Source organism: Rousettus aegyptiacus, unplaced genomic scaffold (assembly GCF_014176215.1).
Source record: "Rousettus aegyptiacus isolate mRouAeg1 unplaced genomic scaffold, mRouAeg1.p scaffold_m13_p_2, whole genome shotgun sequence".
In the NCBI taxonomy this organism is placed as follows: domain Eukaryota; kingdom Metazoa; phylum Chordata; class Mammalia; order Chiroptera; family Pteropodidae; genus Rousettus; species Rousettus aegyptiacus.
In genome coordinates, this window is record NW_023416295.1 from 2081305 (window position 1) to 2108959 (window position 27655).

Here is a 27655-nt window from a genome sequence, read left to right on the forward strand (position 1 = left end):
CGAGAGGGGACACAGGAAGTGCTCTTTGGGCTCCCGGCCTCTGCTTCCTGGGGCTGTGGGAGGGGGAGGGTTGGGGGAGGGTGACGGGAGGGCGGCCACCTTTTAAGAATGGGCAAGCCAGGTGATCATCTGGAGAGAGGATGTTTGATAGCCTTTAATCATCTGAACGAAAAACTTCTCCAAGATTTCTTGCCAGGAGCTTCAGTTTTAAAAAGTGGGACTCATGACATGATAAACACTAGAGCAGATTTAACTGCAAGCAGAAGCATTAGCAAATCTTCAACATCTGGGCTAGGAACACTTGAGCCACATGGCCGGCTTCTCGGCATGACGGCAGGAAAAGTGTGTGGAGCCGAAGGCATGTTCCCCGCCTGGGAATTCAGCTCAACCCGATCATGTGAGCCTCTTAGTCATCAGTGCAGCCTGGATAACGCATTAGCTCGCGGACCTCTCTCCTGCCCTTCGTTTCGGGCGGAAGAGCTTCTCTCTCCCCCTCCCCTCAGTATCTGTACAGATTTTGGAAAAAACATTTCTTGCACACTGCAGACTTATTTCATTTCTTTGCGTCTTGAGGGAAAGCACTTTATTTAAAGAGTTGCTCTTTTAAAGATTAATATCTTGGAAGTAAAAATCTTTACGCATCATTTTCAACCAATTTAAAATTCATGTTCCTAAAAAAAATAGTTGAAGTAAGGAACGTCTCAGAAAGACGTTGCAGATTCCATTCCAATACGATTTAGATTTTTATTAAGCTCTATCAAAGACTAGAGAATTATTTTGGAATATTACTTAAAATCCTGTGTCTTGTGCATGGATCAAATATTTAAAACAATTGAACCAGCCCCCTGGAAGATTTGCATTAAATCTTTTTAGTGAAGCCGGGGGGCTTAAACTTCAGTGAGGAATTAGAATACATGTCTTTAGAATCACATCTGAACATGGACCCCACCCTTCCCCCCTCGGTTCTAAGGAAAACCCCACTTACACATACAAATTTGCGCACAATGTGGGAAGTTCTCAGGTCCTTTGAAATCTGTGGATTCCATATTAAAAATACGGCCGATTATATTATAGGTTGTGCCTGTCCGATTACAATATTATAGGTGGTTTTGGAAAGAACAGGCTATATTTCTGGAAAGGATCCAGTAAAACTTAAATAATGTAGACTGACAGTTTTCTCATAAGATACTTTCCGAGTAGGATGCTTGTCGCTAAGAAAAATTCCAATGTTTAATTTTAACAGAAAGAATTAAGACTAGCATATGCACATATGCTAGCGTTTACCCTCAATTAATTGGGAACATACGCGCGAACCACAGACATTGCACGTGCTTTTTTATATTGTTATTTTTTTCAGAAGCAAAATTCAGGAATAGAGCAGAGTATGTGGCAGCAAGGTATGGGTGAATGGAAAGTTCTGGAAGGTTCCCAGGGTAGAGCATGGGCTCGAGGGACTTCCAGAGAGGGAATGGGGCAGAGTTGGGGCTATGGCTTGGAAGGTCACCCTTGGCGGAGAGGGCAGACCCGCCACCAAGCAGGGGGTCCACTCTGTAGATGATTTCCTCCACTGCACTGGAGATTTATTGGTCTAGTCTTGCTTTTGGCATCATGTCTGAGAAATCACCGTCAAATGTAATGTTAGGAGTCTTTCTTCCTATATTTTCTTTTAGGAGTTTTATATTTTCAGGTAATAAATCTGTACTCCCTTTTGACTTAGTTTTTGTCAGTAATGTAAGGGAAGGGTCTAACTGCATTCTTTTGCACGTGGAGACGCATTTTCCCCAGCATTATTTGGCAAAGAGACTGCTTCCTTTCTCCACGTGTAGCCTTGGCTCCCTTACAGATCTTCTGACCCTATACGTGAGGATTTATTTCTGGGATCTCTATTTTACTCTGCTGGTCTTTATTCCGGTACCATACTGTTTTGATTATGGTAACTTTTTGACGTGTTTTGAAATGCGAGGCCTCTAGCTTTTTTTTTTATTTCTCAAAATCGCTATGGCTCTTCTGGGACCTCTAAAATTCCACATGAAGTTTAGGATTCTTTTTTATATTTCTACAGAAGATGACATTGGGATTTCGATAAGGATTTCATTGAATCTGTAAATTACTTTGAAGAGTATGGACATTCGACTGATATTAAGTCTTCCAAAGGATGCCTTTCCATTTATTTGTGTCTTTTTTCATTTCTTTCAGCGACGTTTAGTAGTTCTCAGTGTATTCACACCATTGTAAATGAGATTGTTTTCTTAATTTCCTTTTCGGATTGTTTGCTGTTAGTTTATAAAAATGCAACTGGTTTTTGTGTGTTGACTTTGTACCTGAGACTTCGCTGAATGTGTCGATTAGTTCTAACAGTCGTTTTTTTGAGGTTCGTGTAATCTTTAGCGTTTTCTCCATCTGAGGTCACGTCGCCTTCAAACAGACCGTGTAACGCTGCCTCTTGCTCGTTGAGATGCCATTTCTGTTTCTTGCCTGGTTGTGTTGGTCGGGACGTCTAACACTATGTCGAGTAGACGTGGCGGGAGGAGGCGCACGTGCATTATTCCTGATTCCAGAAGGAAAGCCATTATTTTTTTTTTTTCACCGTTGAGTCTGATGCTAGCCGTGGTCTTTCTATATAAGGGCTTTATTGTGTTCAGGTGATGTCCTTCTGTTCCTAGTTTGTTAAGTGTGTTTTTGATCGTGAAAGGGTGTTGAATTTTGTAATGTGCTATTTCTTCATCAGTTGAGATGATCATGTGTTTTTTTCTCCTTCAATCTGTCAATATGGCATATTCCATCGATTATCGTATGTTACACCATCTTTGCTTTCCAGGAATGATGCCTGCTTGGTTGTGTGTAATCTCTACAACGTGATACTGAATTTAATTTGCTAGTGTTTTGTTGGGAATTTTTGCATCAGTATTCATCTGGGACATTGGTCTGTGCTTTCTTGTCTTATAGTTCCTTCGATTTTGGTATTGTGGTAATAAGGCTGGCCTCATGGGATGAGTTTGTTCTCAGTTCTGTAACTTTTTGGAAGAGTTTGAGAAGGATGGGTGCTAATTCTTCTTTAAGTCTTTGGAAAATTCTCCAGTAAAGAACTAGTCCTGAACTTTTCTTTCTTGGGAGATTTTTGATTACTAAAGTCATCTTCTAACTAGTTCTAGGTCTATTCGGATTTTTTATTTCTTCATGATTCAGTCTTGCTAGGATGTATTTTTCCACTTACATCCACGTCTTCTGGGTGATCGGTATTTGATCCTCACTCCTTCCAGGGTTCACGGAGTCTGGTCAGTTTTCCGGTCAAAGATTTCACGAGCCATTTCCCACATCCGATTCGCCCTCACTTCCCCGCGCCGCTCTCAGGGAAGAGTCAAACCTTTCCCGAGAAGAAGAGAAATTCAGGAGCATTTGGACTCTTAGGATTATTGGCTGGAAAAACCTGCCTTTGAAAATATGACACATACTTGAAAACCAAGAGAGATGTTTTTGACTTTCATTTGCACTGACGGCGAATGCCTTTTTGTGTTGTAATTCACAAGGCCTCTTTTTAACCTTCAAACACTAACGATGAAGTATAAATTATGATGGTGACCCAGTCTCTCTAGATGAAGTGTATTTAAGTTTCTTAAACCAAATGGGATTTTCCATTTAACTGTAGTCTATACTATATATATACTTTCCAGCATCAAATAGTATTTCCTGAAACTCAGCACGAGTAAAAACAACCAACAAGATGACCTTGCGCTCCGGGAGTCTGTGACGGGATGGGACCTGGCACCTCCCCAGAGCCTCTTTGGTCGTCCGCACACTCCATCCCTCTCGCCTGGTCGCTGGGAGGTGGCGAGCTCGTCCATCAAGGGACGTGGCTCCCGCTTGTCGTTCGAGGCGTCCGAGGGAGCAGACGGCCACGGCCCCCTGCCCTGGGCAGGTGGAGATGCCGTTAGCTGGTGCTGGGGAGCGGCACGGACCTAGCGCGATCAGACAGGGTGAGGGCAGCCACTGCTCCTGCGACTCCCCTCTCCTGGACGCGGACAGCTGTCGCGGCAGACGATGTGGGGACGCGCGTCTGGGACGTTCCGGGTTACGGGGCGCGGGACGGGATTCTTGCCATTCAGGCAGCGCACACGGCGCCTGCCGTGCTGCGCTCCCCAGACTCAGCTGCCCACGGATCCCCCCGCTTTTTCCCCTAGAATATTCCATAGAATGAGTGGTCCATGGAGTACATTTTGGGAAATGCTGGCAGCACTGACCTTGGACGAGAAGGTGGTTAGAATGCACTCACTATCCACTCCGCGCCGGGCATTTAACAGGCGGCCTGCTGCGGCCCTCACAGGGGGCGTTGCCCACTGCTCCTGCGTTGGCGGAGAGGGAGCTGGGACTCAGAGTAGCTAGGTGACCGGCCCGAGGTGGGGGGTGGTGGACGCAGGAGCCAGGTTGCTCTGACCCCACGCAGCGTGACAGGCACCCAGCAACATCACGGCTCCTTACCGAGCCCTACGAAGCTGCAAATTCAGGCTATTGAACTCGACTGACAAGTCAGCGTAGAATAATAATAATAATAATAATAAAAAAAACGTTTTCCTTCTTATCCTCTCCTCTTATAAACCTTCGGGGTGGTGGGTACCATTGGAGTGTCAAGATGTCCCTTCACAGATTTGTGACCTGGGCCCATCGCTCTCTGAACCCCGATCCCTTCTTTCCAAGCACCAGGGTTAGCAGCTCCCTGGGAAGATAAAGCGAAGGTAAACGAGATAAATGATGAAAAGCAGTGCTCGGCACGTAGTAGGTGCTCAATAACTTTTGATAACGTGACATCAAAACCAGTGGTCTGCTTACATCGGAGCCGATTTGTGTGGCAAGGTCCACCCTCTCAGCGCCATTCCCGAAGCCCCTGACCAGGGCTCTGACCAGCCTGGGTAGGAGCGAGAAGGGTCACCAACGCTCACGCCCAGCTGTGCCCAGGACCAGCCCCGAAATTTGTGGGCCCAGTGAAAACTGAAAACGACGGGCCCTTGTCCATACTGTGTTCAGAGTTTCGAGACAGCATCAGACTGAGCATGCGGCCCTTCTGAGCGCAGGGTCTTATGGGACTGCCCAGGTCACATACCCGTGACCCAGGGAAAAATCGGGGGGAACCGGAACGTCGGACCAAAGCGGGGGAGAAGAGGGGTACGGACCTGGCACAGGGGACCAGCCCGGGCAGAGAAGGCCTGGGCCAGCGCTCTGCGGGGGCCGCAGCAAGGAGCCCAGGCTCGCAGGCCCGTCGCCTGGCGTCGGGGGCTGGAAGGTGAAGAGGCTGACCTGAGGGTCTGGTGTGGGTGGGGGCGCCTTCCGGTGCGGGGCGGGAGACGGTGCTCTCCGCCTGCAGGAAAAGGTCTGCGGGCACAGGCTCCTGAGCCCACCCGCACGTGGGCTCAGCGGAGGGGAAGTCGCGTTCACAGCCGCCAGCTGGTCCGTGGGCCGGGGACCCGTGCGGCAAGGCAGGCTCGCCTGTCCCGCAGCTCTGGGCCGGTTCCAGTCTGAGCCTGGAGGTTGGCGCGCGGCAGGTTTTTGTTGGAGGAAAAGTACGAAATACTGATAGAAAATAAGGGGAAGATTTGAAAGCGCCGTGATCTGGGCGGAGTCGGTCCTCCCGAGCCTTCCCGTGGGATTCCTTTAAACGCGATTTTCGGAGTCGAGATGGGGGTCACAGACCTGGCGCTTTTGCGCCTCCGCCTCTTCTCCGTTCTGCCGTTTGTTTAGTGATACGCTATGGCTGCCTGCCTCAGTGTGAGAGGAAAAAAGGTTTAGGTGCACCGTTTTTAGCTGTGGCCAAATTAATATGATCCTGAGATGCAAAGATCCCCCGTTTGTAGGTCCGGTCAAAACGATCGCTTGCAGGCGGGGTGAACGCCGCGTCGCCAGTTAGGAATCTGAGAGTCACACGGTAGTCATTGCCTCCAACCCCGTTTTCTCTTGCAGGTTCGCATTGGGTGCTCGGACACTTTCAAAATGAGGAAACAGCGGCATTTGCCCTCAGTGGCCGTCTTTTGCCTCCTTCTCTCAGGCTTGGCGCTAACGCGTGCCCAGCAGCAAGCAGGTAAGAGCCGGAAACATCTCTTCTCATCGCTGAAAGGAGCAGGGTCCAGGTCTGAGCCGTCAGGAGCGGGCCGTGGAGCTTAGAGATGCTTTGAGAGAGGGCTCGGCCGCTTATGACAGACGGTTCATCTAGTTCGCAGAGCTCCTCGGGTGCGCTTTGTCCAGGGCGAGGCGGCTCACTTTTGCTAGAACGTGGGTTTGGTGTCCGGGGGCCGGGTAGCAGCGGTTTGTGCCCATGCTGGGTGCGAGCGGGAGGTCTGTGTGGCAGCTCGGCCACCGTCCTGTGCTGGCCGGCCTCTGAGCACACGAAACGCAGCAAAGACACTCCTGAGAGTAAACATCATTTTCCTTGAAAACGAACCACAAAGAGCGCCCCCTATCCGTAATTCTGGAAACGTTTTTCATCTAGAATCATGTGGTCTTTTAAAAATGAGTTTCCTGTCCTGAAAACTCGGTCCCAGTGAACCCTAAGATGCGTTGGTGTTCAGAGTTTTGGAAAACGGAGACATGCTTCACGCCGTGTGGGCGTGGAGGGGCTGACTGGGGCCTCCCGCTGCCATGCTGCCGGACCCCGGCCTCTGACGGGGGCCTCCCGCCAGGCCCGCGGGTTCCTGGGTGGCGGGGAGGCGAGCACCCCTCAGCAGGGGATGGGGGGGCAGGCCAACCGAGCTCAGCAGGGCGAGGAGCCTGCTGTGAACAGCCCACCTGGCCCCCCGTGTGGAAGGGCACCCTGAGCCTCCTCACTTTGGAGGAGAACGGAATTCATTTTTGAAAAAAATAAATGACATCCAACAGTCGCGAAGGCTTTTCTGGCCCTGAAAAATGCAGGGTTCCTGTCTTCTGCTAAAGGGTCTGAGAAAAACGAGACTTTGCCTTTCTCTACGATTACCAAGTCTTCGCTCAAGGCAGACTTTTTCTTTTTAATCACGTTTATTTTTCTCGAGTTTGCCCAAAGCATTGGAGGTTAGCTAATGGGAAACAGGAGTAGTAGTCTTCACTATGCCTTCTCATCAAGGCCCAATTTCAGACCCAAAACCGAAGAACAAATGTATACAATGATGGCTGATCTTCCGCGGTAAGCGGTCCTTCCGGTCCGATCAGGTGGGTTTTGGGGCTCAAGGTGCCACAGACAATCGAGCTTCCGTTAAAAGACACCCCGGGGAGTGTGCGGCCCCGTAGCCGTGCGCAGTCCCCGATCGCACACGGGCCTCGGGCCAACGGCAGGGCGCCGGCAGCCGTGGCTTCGCAGGTAAGTCCGCCCACCTGCCCGTGCTGCAAGTGAGGTGCGAGCTACTTAGGAGCAGCACGGCACACACGCCGTGAGCTCAGGGAGCCTTTGCTCGAGCAGGAGAAACATCTAAACCAATGTCTTTTTTTAAAGATGTTAAAAACGGTACCGCTGCCGACATCACATTTCTAGTGGACCCCTCTTGGAGCACTGGCGAGGAGCGTTTCCAGCTGGTCCGGGAGTTTCTGTGTGATGTTGTAGAGGCTTTAGCTGTGGGAGACAATGATTTCCGTTTTGCTCTGGTCCAGTTCGACGGCAACCCACATACCGAGCTCCTGTTAAGCACGTTCCGCACTAAGCAAGAAGTCCTCTCTCACTTTTCCAACATGTCTTACCCTGGGGGAAGCAATCAGACCGGAGAAGGATTAGAATCAATAATGCACGGCCACCTCCCGCGGGCTGCCGGGAGCCGGGCGGGCGACGGAGTCCCGCAGGTCCTGGTCGTGCTCACCGACGGTCGCGCGGACGCTGGCCTGGCGCTGCCCTCGGCTCGGCTCACGGCTGCTGACGTCAACGTGTTTGCCGTTGGCGTCAAGGACGCAGATGAAGCCGCGTTAAAAGAAATAGCAAGCGAGCCGTTTGACACGCATGTGTTCCGCCTAGAGAATTCCACCTCCCTCCGTGACGTAGTGGGAAACTTAGTGTCCTTTGTGCATTTGTCCGTGGCTCTGGGAAGGGCTGGCGACACAGAGGCCCCTAAAGACGTCACAGGTAACGGCAACGCCGCCGAGCTGCTGCCCGCCTCGCTGGTCGTTGGAGATGAGCTTGGCACCCGCTGGCATTAAAGCGCCCCTACGGCTAAATGACGCGTGGGTGGGGGACGGGTTAGGGAGGAGATGACCCTTCACAGGTCTAAAAACAAAGGTTTGCCTGTCCCCCGCAGTCTCCTAAAACGGAGTCTTCATCTGCACCTGAGAGGATGGCTTTCGACACAGATTTTAACTCGAAAAGCCACCGCCCGAGACAGCGATCCCACGAGAGGTTCTCCCGCGATCCTTAGGGAAGGGAGCCTCAGCGTGGCTTCTAGCAAAAGTGCCACGTTGTCATCAGCCCGGAAGGCCCGCTTCCTTTAAGGAAACCCCACGTCTGAAGGTCCGTGAGCGGAGGGAGGAGGGGGCGCCCGCCTGCGCCCAGCGGGGAAGCGCAGAGGGCCCCCTCTTCGGCTCTGGGGAATTTATTTCAGACACTCGACGGGCTAGAATCGCACGAGACCTCAGATTCGACCCCGTCCGAACCTGTTTAGAAGACGTTGAGTCCTAGAGGGCGGTGGCATGGAGTTAGGGAAGGGGGTTCCGTCGTAGGTCCCGGGCCTGGTCCCGCATCTCCGTGCTGCGGCGCGGCTGTGCCCGCAGACGCCCTCCCGCTCGCGCGGCCCTCGTCGGGGGACATGCGCACACGGCATGGCGGCGCGTGCGGGCGCATCGCCTGGCGGGTTGTCGAACCAGCCAGACCCATCGCTCTCTCTCCCGCGCGGAGGGTCCCAAGGACCGGCAGGCAGGGAACTGGACAAGTGACATGTCAACCACGCTGCACCACAGCGGCTCTGACCGACGCCCGGCTGGGCTCACTCGTCAGGGGTGGCAAGTGGAGGGGTCCCCTTCGCCCAGACACTAGTCCTCGTAGCCGATTGATGATCGGTAACAGAATTTAGGAGAATGGGCGGGGAGTTGAGGTGGGATCGAGGACCTGGGAGAGAGACGAGCTCTGGGAAGGAGACGCGTGACCTCTGAGATGCAGGGAAGGGAGAGGAAGGGGCTGTGCTTCCAAGTATTGAGATGGACGGGGACGTCGAGGGCGTTCGGGGTGACTTGGTAGCGATCATCTCCGTAAGAGAAGGTGACAGGAAGAGACAGTGGTGTTTGGGAGTGTGGAAGGACCCGAGTTATTTCGGGACAGCTGCTGTGATGAAGGCTCACGACGTGTCCGGGAGGCAGCTGCTAAGCCCCGGTGGCGTCTGGTCGTTGGCGGAGACGCCAGCGGGACCCTCCACGTTCGTGTGACGCCCCGACGTCCTGCCGACGTCGCGGGCTCCCTTGGGAGAGAAGCAGTCCCGGGTCTGAAGCTCACAGAGAGAATGGTGGGGCAAGAACGTCTTAGGAAGGAGCTCCACAGGGGGCTAAGCGACGTCCTGACAGAGGCCGCGCTGGTCCTGCCGGGCCGGGGAACCAGGGGACAGCCCGACGGGCTGGGCGGCTCCGGAAGAGCCAGGGCAGGGGAGGCCGGGGTGAGGGGGAGCGCCGGAGGCAGCCGTGTGTGTGACACGGAGGGAGACGTTGGCGGGCAGACCGCGGGGTGAAGGAGCTCTAAGTGACACCCACAGCGTGGCCCCCAGTGGCTTAGGGCACAAGAGAGAGAGGACTGTGGGGATGAGGAAGCCGGGGACCCGAAGGGCCGGTCCGTGCAGGCACTAAGTCTCCAGGAGGACCACGGGGCGTGCGGTGTGGACGCAGGCCGAGCACGGCGTAGCTGCGATCCTTCGGGACGGCCGGAGAACCCCTCCGTGCATTCAGCTGCAGCGAGGAAGTGGGTAATGTTTGAATGAGAACAGAGGGAACGGCGGGCGGGCGGGCCTAAGGAGGCACGTCCCACACGGCGCAGAGCGGGTGCCGCGGGGCGGTGAGCACACGCCCTGCAGCCTGCGGGGGGCGGGGGGGGGCAGAGGGCGGAATCTGGAGGAAGGTGGAGCGTTCTGGGCCGTTCTGGGCGGTGCCAGGATAACGGAGCAGCGGGAGGGCAGCAGCACTGGACGTCGGCTTCCCGTAAGAGGCCCGGAGAGCATGGGCTGAGGAGCGAGACGCCCGGGCGCAGGAGGAAGGGCCTGGCCGTCGGGGGCCGGCCGGGCTTAGTTAGGAGGAGGGTTCAGGACACACCAGCCGGGGTGCGCCACGAGGTCGTGGGCGAAACGGCTTCCCCATCGTTGCAGCTTTGATGGGGCGCTGGGGCCACGCGCCCACCTTGGGTCACCTTCCAGCAGGGAGGAGGGAGCGGCCGTCGGGGTTGTTTACTTGAACCCTGAAGGGCGTCCGTCCCCGGCTTCAGAGGACAGGCTCGCCTCTGTGTTAGGACATTGGTGGCGATCCGGCCAGGGAGCAAGAAACGAAAGGGGGAGCCCTTGAGCACGGCTTGAGAGGACCCCCCAGGGCACAGGGAATGACGACGGGGATCTCTGGGTACCTACTCCACTCGCCATGGTACCCTCAGCATCAGCAAGTCACCGACCGTCACGTTTCGGAGCAGAGGGATAATAACCGACCTATGTCCAAAACGGTGGGGGGGACCAGTAGAGAGACAGGCACCTTTCCATCACGGACGGGTCAGCCAACTCAGCAAAACGCGGGGGACGAGTGTGCCATCATATGAATCGGCAGCCGAATCGATTGCCGTACGAATGCTAAATGAGCCGTTCACACGGCATGTTTCCTCGCGGATGATAAAACCTTTGTTTTTACACCAAGAAAGCATCTCTGTCTTCTAGTGTCCGAGCCACTAGCAGCACCAGGGTGGACTATTAATCCGTTTATGTTGTCTTTTCTAATTAACTTCACTCCGCAATTCCTCCAGTATCACGCCCCCCTGCATGTGACACAAAAAGATAAAGCCGTAATAACAATCTCTGCTCTCCGGGTCCGGGGAAGGTAGGCAGGGAGGCGTCACAGCGGTGGCCGAGGAGGTAGGGCGACTTAGCCCCGCTGCCTGTCCACCAGGCAGCTTTCCCCCGCAAATATGTTTATATGTATCAGTTATTAATGATCGCTATTGTTCTACATGAACTCCAATCAATCTCTGAAAGCTGTGTGTTTTTTTAAAAAATCCCTTTTATAAATAGATATAAAAAGAAATCCCTTTTATAAATAGATATAAAAAGATACAAAAGTTTTAAACTAACGCGAAAGCTCCAGGCGATCTTCACGCAGCAAGACTTCCAATGTGAACATTCTCTTCTCTGCAAACCGCAAAGATTTCAAGACCCCGTGAAACCGATCCATAATTTTGTATTTGCGTAGGAGCTATTAATGTGATCTTTTTGACTTGTCTTAAAGAAAGAAGCAACCCATGAGCCGAGGAGGGCTCATGCCCAGCGTCCGGAGGTGTAGGGGGAGCTTTTGATTTTCCCATGGACATCACGAAGCTTAATGCCACAGGGGGGTGCGATAGGTGGATGAGCCATAGGAGCAGAGGACCAGATGGGCTCGTGTTTTAACCTTAGACAGATGTGGCTGCGCTTACGGCCGCCATCGACCGCTGGTGTGCCTTGCCGTGCACAGAGCCGGAGGCTCTCGTGCCTTCTCGAGGCTTCGGCTCTCCCGGATGACACAGCATGCCCTTGTGTGTCCCATCACGGTGCGCCTAAGAGGACGGTGTTGTTTTCTCAGTGATGACGAATTATCCAACGTTTTTCTATGACCTGCGGCCATTTGGTCTTTTAGAAGAGAAACGTTTAGGGTTTTCCCTCAGGGCTTATTTATCTTATTTAAGCGATTGCAAATTGCAACCAGAAACTCAGTGATAAGTTAACAAAGGATGTGTCGTCCTGCGATAGTTTCCGTGACGGACCCTGGGGTCATCGTTCACGGTTCTCTTAACTGTCCTGCTGTGCCGATTCGCATGTGGAGAATCGTCCTTCGTCCCTCGAGGTCATTGGTTCAGGCCTGGGAGATGTCGAGGGATGGACGTGCGGCGTGGTCTGCAGGGCCTCTCGTCGCGTGCTGATGGGAGCCGTTTCCATGGCCTCGTCGCGTGCTGATGGGAGCCGTTTCCATGGCCGGCCGTGCAGGTCACGGCCAGGACCGCGCCGCCCCACCGGCCCTTCGACAATCTCATGTTTTGGCCAAAGAGTGGCAAACGCTCAAAAATCCTCGGCCAAGGCCTGGTCCTATTTAAGTCTTTCATGTGACAATCGTTAAGACCACAGGGTCCTAATTACTCTAGTGAGAAATGATCCTCCTTAGGCCTTATATTTCCCAGTTGATATCCTATGAGATCTTATAAGCTACATCCAAGTTATTATCTTTCTCGCGGAGTCTGCGTGCGTAAGGGCAGAAAGACCAGCTCCGGTTCTGGCAGCCCCCGGCTCAGCATGCATGACGGGAGACCTGGGGCAGGAACATGATTTCACGGCAGCAAGATTCTTCCATCTTATAAGACAAGGCTTGTATCCTGCTTCCATAGTGAAAATCAAAGCAATTTTGCTGGCACAGAGAAAAATTATTTTAAATACAAAAGATTCACTGTCATGAGAAAGATTAGAATATTATAATTAATACCCCAAATATAGCTTCCTAAAATCTCAGAATATAAAAATTGCATATGGTCCCTTAACATCTCTTCCTATACTAGCACACACTTAAGTCATTAACAAGATTTACCAGGATAATTTTACTTTTCCGTAGTTTAAATCAGTCTCATTTAAACATTCTAGCTGAGACTTTGAAATAGTCTACTCAGGTTTGTAGATTTAGTGATCAGTGTTTTTCACTCGGTGCCTCCGTGAAATCCCAGTTCTCAGCAGCAGGATGGCAGTTTCATGTTCACTGTAGAGAGAAAAGAGAGGTCTCGGTCAGCCATTTTTACGTCCGTGCGTACAACCCGAAAGCTAGTTCTGACTGAGGGTTTATTAGATGCTCACAGCCCCGCCAGGCCACCGGTTCAGAATGTCATAAAAACAAGGTTGGATAATTATGTCATGACTTGTTCCACATCACTCTGCTTAACATCGCTCTGCATTATGTGACTGAATACAGAGGCAATAGAAAAAAACGCACCAATAAAATATCTAGCCCAATCCCAGATCTGCATCTGAGTTTCGCGCAACTTAACGTCATGAGAAAAAGAACGTCAAACCGAAACTTTATCAGAGCTTCTCTAAAATTAAACCCTGGTGTGTAGTGTGAGTTCTCCCTTTCAAATTCACAAAGCTGCACGTAGGCAGCCATTTTGGTTTTTAAGGGAAAAAAGAAGACACAGCAGTTGATCAAGGAATCAAGTGTTTAACAGCGAAACGCTGAGTCAACAAACCCGGAATCTGAGATTCTGTTTTGTAGCTGTGGATTTGGACAAGAAAATATTTTTTATAATCACTCGAAGATAACAAAAGAAATGTCCCAAAATTTGCAATCATCTTTGGATCTTTGTCAGTGTACGCCTTAATTTTCTCCTGCGGGTATGGTAAAATGTACATCAAGTACATGTCCCTCCAAATTTAGTAGACGTTTCTAGAATGTGTACCTAGAAAAGCAAACATGAGCTCTACAAAGATGGCGCAAATAAAAATTTGACGTAAATGTCCCTATGTTACGCCATCATTTCTAAGAAGTTGCCTCTTATCCATTCAGAATGCAGAACTAAAAGAGAATGTCACATTCCTTAAGCAACATGTGTTTTGTTCGTCCATATTTCGTGTTTCTTACTGGTTTCCAAAGAAACATGTCGGAACACTGAACGATGCATGTGGTCACTTGTTCTAATGCTTTCACATTTTTTTGCATTTCTTTCTTTTCAAGCACAAGACTCTGCTGACATTATTTTCCTTATTGACGGATCAGACAACACCGGAAGTGTCAATTTCACAGTCATTCGCGACTTCCTTGTAAATCTCCTTGAGAGACTCTCGGTTGGAACTCAGCAGATCCGAGTGGGGGTGGTCCAGTATAGCGATGAGCCCAGAACCATGTTCTCCTTGGACACCTACTCCACCAAGGCCCAGGTTCTGGATGCGATCAAAGCCCTCGGGTTCGTTGGTGGGGAGCTGGCCAATGTCGGCCTTGCCCTTGATTTCGTGGTGGAGAACCACTTCACCCGGGCAGGAGGCAGCCGAGTGGAAGAAGGGGTCCCCCAGGTGCTGGTCCTCATAAGTGCCGGGCCTTCTAGTGACGAGATCCACGACGGGGTGGTGGCCCTCAAGCAGGCTAGCGTGTTCTCTTTCTGCCTCGGAGCCCAGGCTGCCCCCAGGGCAGAGCTGCAGTACATAGCCACCAATGACAACCTGGTGTTTACTGTCCCGGAATTCCGTAGCTTTGGGGACGTCCAGGAACGATTACTGTCATACATTGTTGGTGTGGCCCAAAGGCACATTGTCTTGCAACCGCCAACCATTGTCACACAAGGTACGTATGCCCTTCCTGCCATCTGTGTGGGGGCGGGGTGTTTGTGCGTTGGTGTCTGTGGGGGCGAGGCAGGCACCGTGCAGAACGACTGGCTCCAGGAGAAGCTGTAAGTACCACAGTCGAGTCCTCTGGGGGCGAGCTAGCGCGTGGATGTGACGTTGGGGACGGTTGCCGTTTCTAAGGAAGCGAAGGTCTCCTTCCTGGGGAGGGGGACGCCCCCGAGCTGTCGCGAGGGAGCGCTTTTAAGGCTCGCTCCACAAGCCTGTAACGTGGGGAGTTGAACGCCATCGTATTGTCTACTTACGATGCAGTCATCCTAAAAACGGGTCTCGGGCACATTGCGATTCTGAGGCACTTACTCCAGGATAATGGCACTGACCTCCAAGGGTCAGAGGTGCGTGAGGGCTGTCCCCCACAGCCCCCTGATGCCGGGCTCCGAGAGGTAAGCCACGACCGAGCGCTCGCTCCGGGCACTGTTCAGGAAAACGTTTTCCTCTGTGCCGTCAAGTTTACAGGTCGTTCTTTTGAGTGAAGAGATTATGACACACACTGAAATGAGGGCCCTTGGCAAAAGGCCCAATCGAAGTCATTAAAAAACCCCACAAAACTAATCCAGTCGTACAACAAATATACATGTAACGACCGTGGGGGGCGTATTTCAAAATTTAAGTAGGTTGTGCCGGGCCCTGCGGGAGTTAAAAATTGGGCAGACCCAGCTTTACCAAGGTACATCAGCCCGTGGTCCCCTCCGTCCATCAGGGACCTTACTAGCAACGGAGTCCGGTGCGTTGCTGGGCGGGGCAAGTCGGAATCGAGGCCCAGTCCCATCCCCTCGATCCTCCCTCTGGTTGGAATGCAACCTGCTGAGTTTTCTCTGGACTTGCACACTTCCGGGGAAAAACGAGCAGGTTCCCTGGGCTTCGTGAACGCTGCGGGAGAGCTGGCCCCGGCTCCGGAGTCAGTGTCAAGCAGCCGTGTGAGCCTGGGCGGCCGCACCACCTCGCTGGGCTCCGGGGCCTTTACACGAGGTGAAACTTCAGTTCTGTTCCAGGAGACGTTTCGGATTCTTTTTTGTTTGTGGGCGGTACCTGGCCCCCACTTCGGTTTTCCTTAGCTCGCTGGAGTGTTCACCCCTCATTTACAAACATCATCTGCGGTTAGTTTGCAGATGCTCAGCACATGTCCTTGGCTATCTGGCAAGTGCCAGACGGCGTGCCAGACCTCAGAGACGCAGCGCTGCCGGGCGTACCAGCGAGGGCAGCGGCTCGTCACTGCGCCACGGGGCAGCGGGATGACAGAGTGCGAGCCAGCGACCAGGCAGGACAGTCCCCGGTGCGATCAGTTAGATGAGGACTCTAAGGGGGCTGGCGCAGAAAGGGTGGTGTGGCCAGGGAGGGCCGGTCTGAGCGGCCACAGGGCAGAAAGACAATGAGTAGAGGGAAGAGTGTCTGGGGGCGGCCCCTCCCGGGACTGTCGGCGGGCAGCAGGGCTGGAGCTCGCTGGGCACAGGGAAGACTGGGGAGGTGACAAGTTAGTGTGTGAGATCACTATGTTGCTGTGGGCACAGGCCCGGCTGACATTCCCAGGCACGCGGGGAGAGACAGGCCTCGGCCCGGCTGCAGGAAGTGCCCGTGTAGCTGGACGACCCTGGGACCCGGGGAAAGAGCCCGTTAGGAGCAGACGGTGGCGGGAGAGGCACAGGGAGTGGAGTGTCCGAAGCCAGCGAGGACAGCGTGTCTCGAGGGAGGGAGGGGTCCTCTGGACCCCGAACTGCTGGGAAGCTGAGTAGGACAAAGACCAAGGCCAGGTCCACGTGGCGGCCATCAGGGCCCCGGGGTCGGGAAGAGGGAGGTGAGCAGACGGGGCCGACGCCGGGAGCTGGGGCTCTCCCCGGTGCGGTCCCAGTATGGGCACGGTGGCGAGAGCCTTGAGCAGAGAGCGGAGGGCAGCGTCGTGGAGAAGGGGGCCGAGCTCGCCGAGCTCGCCGGGCGGCTGGCGTCTGGCTTCCGGCACGGTGCACGGGCGGCCGGGGCCGCGATTCTCCTCAGCACATTCCAGCTGCCGGGCGATGCGCGGGGGGCAGGATGGAGGCCTGGCCCGCAGAGTCTGCGGGCGGCGAGGCCCTGCAGAGGGGCCGCGGGGACGGGGGAGTGACGTTGGCAAGGGGCTGCCTGGGAGCGCGGGGAGCAGTTTTGGGGCCTCGGTGTGGCCGAAGCGGGTGCAGCGTGAGGGGCCGGCGGGCAGCGGCCAGGCGGGGGGCGGGGGTGGGGAGCGAGCGGAGACAACCGGGCCGCGAGTCGCCCGAGCAGCAGGGGCCGGCGGCACTGAGGGCGTGCTCTGCGAGCAGGCAGGGCCCCCGGGTCCCTGAGACGTGACCTGGAAGGAGCCTCGGGTCACCCCAGAGCAGGGCGGAGAGGAAGGCGGCGTGGAGGGGCGGCGGAGCGTTTGCCGGGCGGCAGTCCGTGGACGGCGCGGCGGTCGCCCTGCCCTCGGCCGCAGCGGCGTCGTGGGGGCTGTGGGGGTGTCGGTCAGCGGGGAGGTGGGGGCCGCTCATGGCCGTTCACGGCGGCCGCGCTGACGCCCACGGGCCCGAACGCATGCGGCGCGAGGGAGGGTGTGCCCGGCGCGCCCCCGGCCTCACGGCGTGGCGGAGGGCGGGGAGACGGCGGAGACGAGGTGTGGGGTGCGAGGCGCGGTGAGGACCCCAGGGGCCTGCAGGTCCCCACGAGGGTCGAGGACTCGAAATTCGGTGGTTACGGCGCAGCCCGGGGCAACGCCTCGGTCCCCGCCAGCCTGGCCCCGGCCGCTTCGTGTCTCCGCGTGCACTTGCGCGTTCCTCTTAGAGAGAAACGTGGTCAGCGTCGTGTGACTCGGAGCGTGCCGCCCGCCCGCCCGCCCGCACGGGGCGCCGGGGGCCTTGCCGTCACCTCCGGGCAGCGGCCCTTCGGGGCTCCGCTCCGCGGCTTCACCCTGAGTCGTCACGGTCTCGCCGTGCAGCTCGCCACGGTCACAGCTCTCGCCGAGGACGCTTCTGGGCCGCGTGCTGGCTGGGGCGCCGGTTTTCTCTGTATAAGTTTCACGACGCCCAGGAGTTGGTGTTTGTTCCCCCTCTGCCTGAGAAATCAAGGCGTGAAGAGCAGAGCCCCCCAGCTATGGAGTTACGGCAAAAAAGAGCATCCCACTTTTTAGTGATAACACGATAAAGCGGGCGGCGACTAAGACTAAATTTGTTTTTGTGCCTCAATTTTGTAAAAAGTCCCAAGTGGGTAGGGGACGAGTGGGGACCCTGACCTGTCATCCGCAGGGGAGGACACAGCTGTAACTTGTGTGCGTGCGTGTGTGCATGCGTGTGCATGTGGTGACAAGCCCCGTGGGGCTCCCACTGGCTTCTCCTTGGCCAGAGCAAGCATGGAGCAGGCTGTGTAGAGTCATAGCTGAACGATCGCTGAGACTGTTCCACTCACCTTATCACATTGCTACCTACAGTCATCGAAGTCAACAAGAGGGACATAGCTTTCCTGGTGGATGGCTCGTCTGCACTGGGACCGGCCAACTTCAATGCCATCCGTGACTTCATCGCCAAAGTCATCCAGAGGCTGGAGATCGGACAGGACCTCGTCCAGGTGTCCGTGGCTCAGTACGCGGACAATGTGAGGCCGGAGTTTTATTTCAACACCCACTCCACCAAGAGGGACGTCGTGACCGCCGTGCGGAAGATGAAGCCCCTGGAGGGCTCGGCGCTGCTCACGGGCGCCGCGCTGGACTTTGCTCGCAACGAACTGTTCAAGAGCGAGGCTGGCTACCGGGCCGCCGAGGGCGTCCCCAAGCTCCTGGTGCTGATTACAGGCGGTAAGTCCCTAGACGCAGTCAGCCAGCCCGCCCAGGAGCTGAAGGACAACAACATCTTGTGCTTCACCATTGGGAACAAGGACGCCGACCAGGCGGAGCTGGAGGAGATGGCCTTCGACGCCTCCCTGGTCTTCACCCCCACCCCCGCCGAGTTCCGGGCGGCCCCTCTGCAGGGTCTGCTGCCCGGTTTGATGACGCCTCTCAAGACCCTGTCCGGAAGCACTGAAGGTAAGGGGGGCGGGGCGGGGTGGGCGGGGAGGGCGTCGGGCACGGCGCGGGGCTCTCCAGGTGGAGGCTCTGAGAAAGAAACGAAAGTGAGTAGGTAGGAGTGAGGGCGACAGGCGAGGTTTATTCCGGGTTCCCGTGCACCCTGAGCCGGGGATGGCCCGACCGCGGGCGCCACGGGAAGCAAAGGCAGGTCCGCGGCCGTCACATCAGAAGCGTGCGGCTTCAAACGTCGGGGGATAGAGGGCCGCAGGGCTTAAGCCGGAGGACCAGGGGCCGCCCGTCTTTGGCGCTTCTAGCCAAGGAGGTCGCTTCTCAGTCCTTACCCTCAGCAGGCCCCGGGGCCCTGTTTCCGCCGGCGATGCCTGTCCAGCCGCCTCCTCCCCCCACCGTCGTCTGGCTCTGGCTCTCCTGAGCCGACACCCACGTCCGAGTGGCCTGAACGGGGCCGGCGCGCACGTGGGGGCTCTGCCCCGTCCCTCTCCTGCTCCCACGGGAAGGCGCAGGGGGTGGCCGGGCACGAGGGCGAAGCCGCCACGGTCCTTCCAGCCCTCATTCCCTGTGGCTACCGGCGGGGAGTCATTTTTAAAAACGTTCTAACAGTCTGAGCCTTGTGCATTGAATTAGTACACTTCGTCATCCTTAATGAAGATGAATATCATGGAAAAAGCTTTTCTGCCTCACAAACTTCATCGCTGGGAGACTGGCACATGGCCGTGCTGCACAAACACCTGCTTTCCTGGGCTCTGTGTCCCTGTCCTGTCCCTGTCTCTGTCTCTGTCTCTGTCTCTGTCTCTGTCTCTCTGTGTCTCTCATTTATTAGCTGTTGGGTTTAAATTTTACTGGGACACCAGGAAAGACAGGAGAAATAATTTTTTTGTCCGAAGGCATGTGCTAAACGTGTTCGGGAAAACCCTCTAGTGCGAGAATTATACTTTCGATTCTCCGCTCGTGTAACCTGAGCCCAGCATAGGCATGGACTCTGCCTTTTAACATGTTCCCGTGCCTTTGTGATCCACTCTGGAGGAACTCCCACGGGCGCCTCATGGGATCGCCACCTGGCGGTGCCGTGACACCCTGTCAGGAGAAGGGTACGGTGGGGAAGGACAAGGGGGAGGCCCTAGGAACACCCCGAGAGCAGCGCAGCCTGGTTTTATCCATTCGTTTTAGCGCTGCAGGAAGTGATGTTCTTGAGGTAACTTGGGCGAGTACTTGTCACCCACCCGTCAGCGACGGCCGAGGCAGGCCCCGGCGGCCCCGGCCTCACGCGCGGAGGGCCGGCCGGGGCCGGGGTCGCGGATGCGGGCCAGGCGGCAGGGCGCGGCCCCCGCGCGGGGCTCCAGGCCAGGCCAGGGGGCCCCGCTCCAGCGGTTCCGGTCGCTCTGTGTTGGTCGCACGCTTCGCGGCTTGGGCGCTGTGTGTCCGTGAGCCCAGCGGGGATCGCGGCTTGGCTGTGCACGCGCCGGCGCCCCCCGCGCTCTCCGTGTTGGCATGTGTGCGCGCGCCGCGGCACACATGGGACCCGCCGCGGGCACGTACGTCTCACCCTGTTCTCTGTGCTTCACTGCAGTTCACGCAAACAAAAGGGATCTCATCTTCCTTTTGGATGGATCGTTCAACGTCGGAAAGACTAATTTCCCCTACGTGCGGGACTTTGTCATGAATGTCGTTAACCGCCTCGATGTGGGGAGCGACAGCGTCCGCGTCGGTGTAGTGCAGTTTAGCGACACTCCCGTCACGGAGTTCTCCCTAGACACGTACCAGACAAAGTCAGATTTGCTCGCCCACCTGAGGCGGCTGCAGCCGCAGGGCGGGGCAGGCCTGAACACTGGCTCGGCCCTGCGCTACGTCCACGCCAACCACTTCACCGAGGCGGGCGGCAGCCGGATCCGGGAGCACGTCCCGCAGCTCCTGCTCCTGCTCACGGCCGGCCAGTCCAACGACGCCTACTTGCAGGCCGCCAACGCGCTCGCCCGCGAGGGCGTGCTCACCTTCTGCGTAGGCGCGAACCAGGCGGACAGGGCCGAGCTTGAGCAGATCGCTTTTAACCCGAGCCTGGTGTATCTCATGGACGATTTCAGCTCCCTGCCGGCTTTGCCTCAGCAGCTGATTCAGCCCCTCACCACGTATGTTAGTGGCGGTGTGGAGGAGGTAGCCCTCGCCCAGCCAGGTAAAGCCCCCTGCTCGCGCCGACCCCGTCCTCCCTGCCCGCCCTGGCGGCTCCAGAGCGTGGTGAACGGCGGACAGACGAGCGGGTCCCTCCGGTGAAGGGTTTGGAGCCGGGGCCTTAGACACCGTGCCGGCGAGTTCAGAGTCCCTGTCTACAGGGCGCCTGTCCACGAGGGCAGGTGTGGAGAATCCAGCTCACATTCCTTGCATCCGATCCCACCCTTTGTTCCGAAGCTCCCCCCGCCACACCCCCAACGCCTGTGCAGACTCTGGAGTGCAAATCCAGACTGAAGTGAGGAGGCGAGAGCAGGCAGGTCCCTTTTATGCGCAAGTGCGCTGGGATCTTTTAAAAATCACGATTATGTGCTTTATATGACACACACACACACACACACACACACACACATTTTACATTCAGAATCTGCCGTATTGAGAAAACGATTTGCTATAAACCCAACGAAGGTTGCACCTTCACGCGATGGTGAAACGGGTTCCAGAGGAAGTCTGCATTGATGTTCAGGTCACATGTTCCGGCCCCTCGCGGGCCGTCCTCCCTTTTCTAGTGTCTGAATAGAGCAATTAAAGCCTGCCGGACAGCCCGACCCCCACGGTGACACGGGGCGCTGGTTCGGGTTCTAATTCACAGCCTCGAACTTGATGAAGAGATAATCCGGTTAAGAGTGGACACGTGTCGATTCAGTTATCTTCGGTCGGTTAACCCATTCCGGCCTTTGTCACTAGAGACAGGTCGATTTTTAAGCAAAAAGACCACACGTTCGATACTTTGTAACAACTTGAAAACACCGTCTGCTGTCCCGGGCCGATGGCCACCTGACGCAGGAACAGGTGTCCCGCGCCGTTGACTCGTTGAGCTAGTCCTTCGCAAATATGCACCGCCTCGACGCGGACGCTCCAGGGACGCCTGGCGGCTGCTCTCGCGGGTGCGGCGAGCCTCAGATGAGCCGCCGGCGCTCCGTTGCCAAGCGCTCGTGGTGCTGGGCCGGAGCCGGTGTGGTGACCGTCACGTTCCTGTCCCTCACTGTGCCCCGACCTGCTTTCTTTGCAGAAACCAAGCGAGACATTCTGTTCCTTGTTGACGGCTCAGCCAACGTCGTGGGCCAGTTCCCCGCCATCCGCGACTTTCTCTCCAAGGTCATCGACGAGCTCAACGTGAAGCCAGATGGGACCCGGATCGCCGTGGCTCAGTACAGTGACGACGTCCGGGTAGAGTCCCGTTTCGACGAGCACCAGAGCAAACCTGAAATCCTGAATCTCGTGAAGAGAATGAAGATCAAAACGGGCAAAGCTCTCAACCTGGGCTTTGCGCTGGACTTCGCGCAGAGACACATCTTCGTGAGGTCGGCCGGGAGCCGGATCGAGGACGGGGTGCTCCAGTTCCTGGTGCTGCTGGTGGCGGGAAGGTCGTCGGACTCCGTGGAAGGGCCCGCGCGCAGCCTGAAGCAGAGCTCCGTGGTGCCCTTCGTGTTGCAGGCCAAGAACGCGGACCCCGCCGAGCTGGAGCTCGTCGTGCTGTCGCAAGCCTTCATCCTGGCTGCGGAGTCGCTCCCCAAGATCGGCGAGCTTCAACCTCAGATCGTGAATCTCTTAAAAACCGTGCAAAACGGGGCGCCGGCACCAGGTATGGCGCGGAGCTCCCGGGCGCGGGAATTCTGGGCGCGGTTCCCCAGGGCACGGGCGGACGGTGGACTGCCGGTTCCTCGGGCGGAGCCCTCCGGGGTTCCCAGGGAAGATGCAGAGTAGGACCAATGAGAGACGGCTTTTCTGCCCCCACTTCGACTTTCTAACGGCCCTCTAGGGCCAAGCAGGAGAATCGGGGCCATTATTTTTAAGGACATTAAAATATTGCGTAGTAAGACACGTTGTAAAGAGACACAATGGTGCTTAAACAGCCTTTGAAGGAACGCGAGTCTTACTACACGCGTAATAAAAGGCACGTGACGCGGTTCCATTGTCGCTGAAACGGCCTCAGCTCCATGTTCCCACGGCCTCTTATTTTAAGCAGACGCCGCCGTGTGCCCTTTACCACGTCCGTGACGAGTGCACGGCGTGATGAGAGGCGCACGCGGTCCCCCCGCCCGTGCTGCGTGGAGATGCCTCGCTGCTCGTCTGCACTACCATGGTTAACCACCTTCCCTTTGCCGATAAAGGAACGCGGCCGAAAGAGGAATCGGTTTCGCGTGTAATCCTTACGATCGGAAACCGAGAACCCCGTGTCCACGCTGAGCCAGTGCACCGCGGGTGGGGGCTTGTGACCCAGACCTCCGAGTTACGTGTTGTCCCACCGGTCCCCTGTGACTCACGGCCGATCCCCGGGGACCCCCCGCCCACACCACACTCACGGCCGAGCGGGCTCTGCCCCCCGCGCCCTTCTCGCCCCCACTGTTTTTTCCTGTGTTCACAACGCGGCTCACGTGCCGAACGATTCTAAAACGGAAGGGCTAGCCGCCCGTGTCGGGGTGTCCGTTTCCTGTCGCCGCGGTGACGCGTCACCACAAATCGAGGGGCTTAACGCAAAGGCCACCCGATGCAGGAACGGACGACTTGGGTTGCGGGCGAAGCACAACGCCCGACCGGGGACCCCCCCCCGGTTGTCCTGGCCTTTTGCAAATGTACACTGCTTCGAAATGGACATTTTAGTGTCATTTAGAACTCATTATCTTACCATCTAGAGGTCTGAAACCCAAAACCAGGTGTCGGTGGGCCTGTGTCCCTCCTGCAACTTCCAGGGGGTCCCCCGCCGCTCGGCCTGCGGTCCCGGTCGAGGACCCCGCCCCTTCCCCTCTGAGCTGATTCTTCTCTCTCTCCTGACCTCTGCTTCCATCCTCATACCTTCTCCCCCTAGCTCTGACCCTCCTGTCTCCCTCCTGTGAGGTCACCCCCAAGGTCAGGTTCTGGAGATTCCGAGTTAGCCGTCTCCGCGGGGCCGTCGCCGGCCGCCGTGTGGGTGGTAACCGGCCCGTCCCGCGCCCCGCGTGTCATCGGTTGTCTTCCTCCAGCTTCAGGCGAGAAGGACGTGGTGTTCCTCCTCGACGGCTCCGACGGCGTCAGGACCAGCTTCCCTCTGTTGAAGGAGTTCGTGCAGAGGCTGGTGGAGAGCCTGGACGTGGGCGCGGACCGTGTCCGTGTAGCCGTGGTGCAGTACAGCGACCGGACCAGGCCCGAGTTCTACCTGAATTCCTACCTCAACCAGCAGGACGTGGTCGACGCCATACGCGGACTGACCCTGCTGGGGGGGCCGATCCCCAACACCGGGGCTGCCCTGGACTTCGTGCTCAGGAACGTCCTGGTCACCTCCGCCGGAAGCCGGCTGATGAAAGGCGTCCCCCAGCTCCTGATCGTCCTCACGGCCGACAGGTCCGGGGACGATGTGTGGGGCCCCTCGGTGGCGCTGAAGAGGCAAGGGGCCGTGGCCCTGGGCATCGGGGTCGGGGCCGCCGACATCGCCGAGATGCAGGCCATCTCCTTCATCCCGGACTTCGCCGTGGCTGTCCCCACGTTCCGGCAGCTGGGGGACATCCAGCAGGACATCGCCCAGAGAGTGATCCGGCTCAGCCCTGAAGAGCTGATCACGCTGCGGCCGGTGCTGCCCCCTCTGCCAGGCCCAGGTGAGGAGGGGGCTCCTCGGGTCTCTGTTCCTCGAGGCATCTGGGTTTCTTGTTCGGATGGTGGGCTGCGAAGTCCACATCGTCAAGTCGATGTGGGAAACGATCAGACGAACAAAACGAACGTGGTTCCCCCCCCCCCCGCCCCCCCCCCCCCCGCCCCCCCCCCCCCAACCCCCCCCCCCCCCCCCCCCCCCCCCCCCCCCGCCCCCAATGCGCGACGAGCGGCATCGTTCGGTTTAGCGATCGCTGCGCTCAGCGCGCCTCCGACACAGTGGGGAGACGTAGCGCCCTAAAGCTCGGCCGCGGGGGTCCTTCCGCAGACGCGTCTTGAGCGGCAGGGCTCCCAGGAACGCACCTTGGCGCTCACCTCGAGTGCAGGCGCACGTTTCCACGACGACGCGGTTCCTAGTCCATCTGCGCCCCCACTCTTCCAAACGACAGGGTCCCCCCTGTCCGCCCCCACGGGGGCAACCGTCTCTGCTGCCCGGGGCACCCGCCCCCCTCTCCTCCCCAAGGGCGCCGTCTGCGATTCTCGTCTCTCCCGCACCAGCGGCCGCGCTAGGGACGGGAAGGGCGCCGTGCCTCACGACGCGGACGCGCCGCCCCCTCCCTCGCGCCGGCTTCCCCGCGGTGCCCTGCTCCCCCGCGAAGCGCGCCCCAGTCCCCCCTACAGAGAGTCGGGCCCACTCCCCGAAGCTCCGCTCCGAGCCTGCCCCCCGCACCTTTCACCCGCCTCGTCCCGCGCGGAGCGCTCGGTCCAGGCCCCGCGATCGCGCCTGCCCACCCCCCCCCCCCCCCCCAGCAGCAGCCTCTGTCGCGCCTCAGACCCCGCTCTGTCTGGCCGTGGCTCTTGCGCGTCTAGGCTCCGCCTCCCTCAGGGTGACCCTGCCTTGTCCTTGCTGGTTCCTCCTCTTCTCCCCGACTCGTAATCCCTAAAATGCCAGCACTCAGTCCTGGGGGTAGTTATCTGATAGGAACAGTCCGAATCAGGGTACTTTGCCCACGAGGCGGTGGTTCCGTGACCAGCCGGGAGGTGGTCTGTTAACAGAGGAGTCGGGTGCCCGCGAAGGTGAAACCGTGACATCGTGTGATTCGCAGGGGCCGGCGGCAAGAAGGACGTGGTCTTTCTCATCGACGGGTCACAGAGGGCCGGCCCTGAGTTCCAGTACGTCCGCGCCCTCATCGAGAAGCTGGTCGACGCCCTGGACGTGGGCTTCGACGCGACCCGCGTGGCGGTCATCCAGTTCAGCGAGGACCCCAGGGTGGAGTTCCCGCTGAACGCCCACACCAGCAAGGACGAGGTGCAGAACGTGGTGAGACAGATGCGGCCCAAGGGCGGGAGGCAGGCCAACGTCGGGGCGGCCCTGGAGTTCGCGTCCAAGAACGTCTTCAAGAGGCCGCTGGGCAGCCGGATCGAGGAGGGCGTCCCGCAGTTCCTGGTCCTCATTTCGTCCGGGAGATCTGCGGACGAGGCGGACGAGGCGGCCGCAGAGCTCAAGCAGTCCGGCGTGGCCCCGTTTGCAATCTCGAAGGGCGGAGACCAGGAGGAGCTGGTCAAGATCTCCCTGAGCCCTGAGTACGTGTTCTCGGTGAACACCTTCCGGGAGCTGCCCAGCCTGGAGCAGAAGCTGCTCACCCCCATCACCACCCTGACCACCGAGCAGGTGCGGCGGATCCTGGCCAGCACGCGCTACCCTCCCCCAGGTGAGCCCGGCGTGGGCCGCTGCTGCCGCCGCTGTTCTGAGTGTTTTGAATATCAATAAAATAAATAAATAACGATAAAAACAAGAAGCTCAGAGACCCGTGGTACTCAGAACGGGTTAGAGGAAAACAAAGGGACCCCCTGATTGAACCAGATGGGGCCATTGCTTGTCACACGAAGGGAGGACCCACGGGAGGGTGGCCCACAGGGTATCTCGGTACGGGTATTCATTAGAAAGGACTTCCGGTAGGATTTGAGCTCGTGGTGGGTGATTCCGGGCCGGGCTCAAGGAAATGGGACCTTTGCCCTAGATCAAACGTTGTCAAGAAGTGAAATGATCTGGTCTGCCACGGGGCGTGTACTAAACCTCGCGGCCGAAGCCGTAGCTCGGCCGGGATGCCGGGGTGTCCGGGTATTTCCGGCCGTGTCCGCACACCGTCACCGCGGGACGTCACGTTGCCCTGGCGCAGCGTGGCTTCCTCTGGGGCCTCGTGCGCGCGGCGGGAGGCCCCGCGGCCTGGCGGTGCAGGCTGGGCCGGCTTCTCTCCTCCCCGGCGGACGCGCTTCCCTTCCGCGCCGCGCCCGGTGTCTGCCGTGTCGTTTCTCCCTCGCTCTAAGTAGCCCGGTGATTTATGAGGCGGAAGTCAGGTCGAGTTCGTTGAGTGGCAACATATGAATAATGTAATAAAACGGCATCCAAGAAGTAGCTAGAATTTTAACTAAGAGGAACAGATGGTTCTTCTTTCCCAGGACCTTTTGATTAATTTTATAGTTTTAAAAAAATGGACCCAGGTAAGGAAGATAGGGAGAAGTCACCGTGAGAACAAGCACTTTGTATAATGCTAGAGGTCTGTGAGTGAAGAGAACAGCGATGAGCCAAACGCCTGGGGGGGAGGGGTGTCGGGGTCCCTGGGGGACAGGGGCGTCCTCTGGGCGGTCGGTCGGCAGCTGTGGTGGCTGTGGACGGAGAGACACCCGCCACCTCGGCCGGCTCTCCTCCTGTGCAGCGAAGTCGTCCGAACCCTTTCTGCGGGTAACAGTTCGCAGTTCCGTAGATTCCGGTTTCTGGGATTCGTTTCCAAACGCTGCTTTCATTTTTAAAGTGAGTCATAACTTAGACTGCAGAGCCAAGTTTAAAGTCAAGTAAACTCAGAAAGGTTTGGAGAACTTAATGAATTTCAAGAAGTGGATATTGTCTGGGAAAAAAAAAAAAAGGCCTCCTTTTTTAGTAACTAATTGTAAAAAAGCCCCAGAGGTAAACACACGTGCACCGAGTTATAATTATAATGTTAGCATCACAGTGCCATAGGACGCGCTGTTCAGAATCGAAACAAACGCAGGAGCAAAACCAGGCGCGCGCCCGCCGTGCTCCGCTTCCTCCCCTGGCCCCCTTCCCCGGCCCCTGCCCGCTGTCCCCGGCCCCTGCCCCCTGCCCCCTTCCCCGGCCCCCCATCCCTGGCCCCGGCCCCTGCCCGCTGTCCCCAGCCCCCTTCCCCGGCCCCCTGCCCGCCGTCCCCGGCCCCCTGCCCGCCGTCCCCGGCCCCCTTCCCCGGCCCCTGCCCGCCGTCCCCGGCCCCCTGCCCGCCGTCCCCGGCCCCCTGCCCGCCGTCCCCGGCCCCCTTCCCCG

General features: G+C 57.2%; 1 protein-coding gene across 8 annotated transcripts in view; it reads left to right on the plus strand.

The window, feature by feature from the left end:
• The window catches only part of COL6A3 (collagen type VI alpha 3 chain), a 73140-nt gene that overhangs the window by 7897 nt on the left and 37588 nt on the right, over positions 1-27655 (plus strand). For 2 of the 8 annotated variants that reach the window (XM_016144292.2, XM_036236438.1), the window contains exons 2-9: positions 5950-6067; positions 7448-8065; positions 13855-14457; positions 17944-18534; positions 20102-20701; positions 21767-22339; positions 23718-24326; positions 25425-26030. In XM_016144292.2, the coding sequence (XP_015999778.2) occupies positions 5950-6067; positions 7448-8065; positions 13855-14457; positions 17944-18534; positions 20102-20701; positions 21767-22339; positions 23718-24326; positions 25425-26030 (4318 nt within the window). The remainder of the gene's footprint in view (positions 1-5949; positions 6068-7447; positions 8066-13854; positions 14458-17943; positions 18535-20101; positions 20702-21766; positions 22340-23717; positions 24327-25424; positions 26031-27655) is intronic. The other 6 variants (XM_036236440.1, XM_036236441.1, XM_036236442.1 and 3 more) reach the window with 4 other exon arrangements.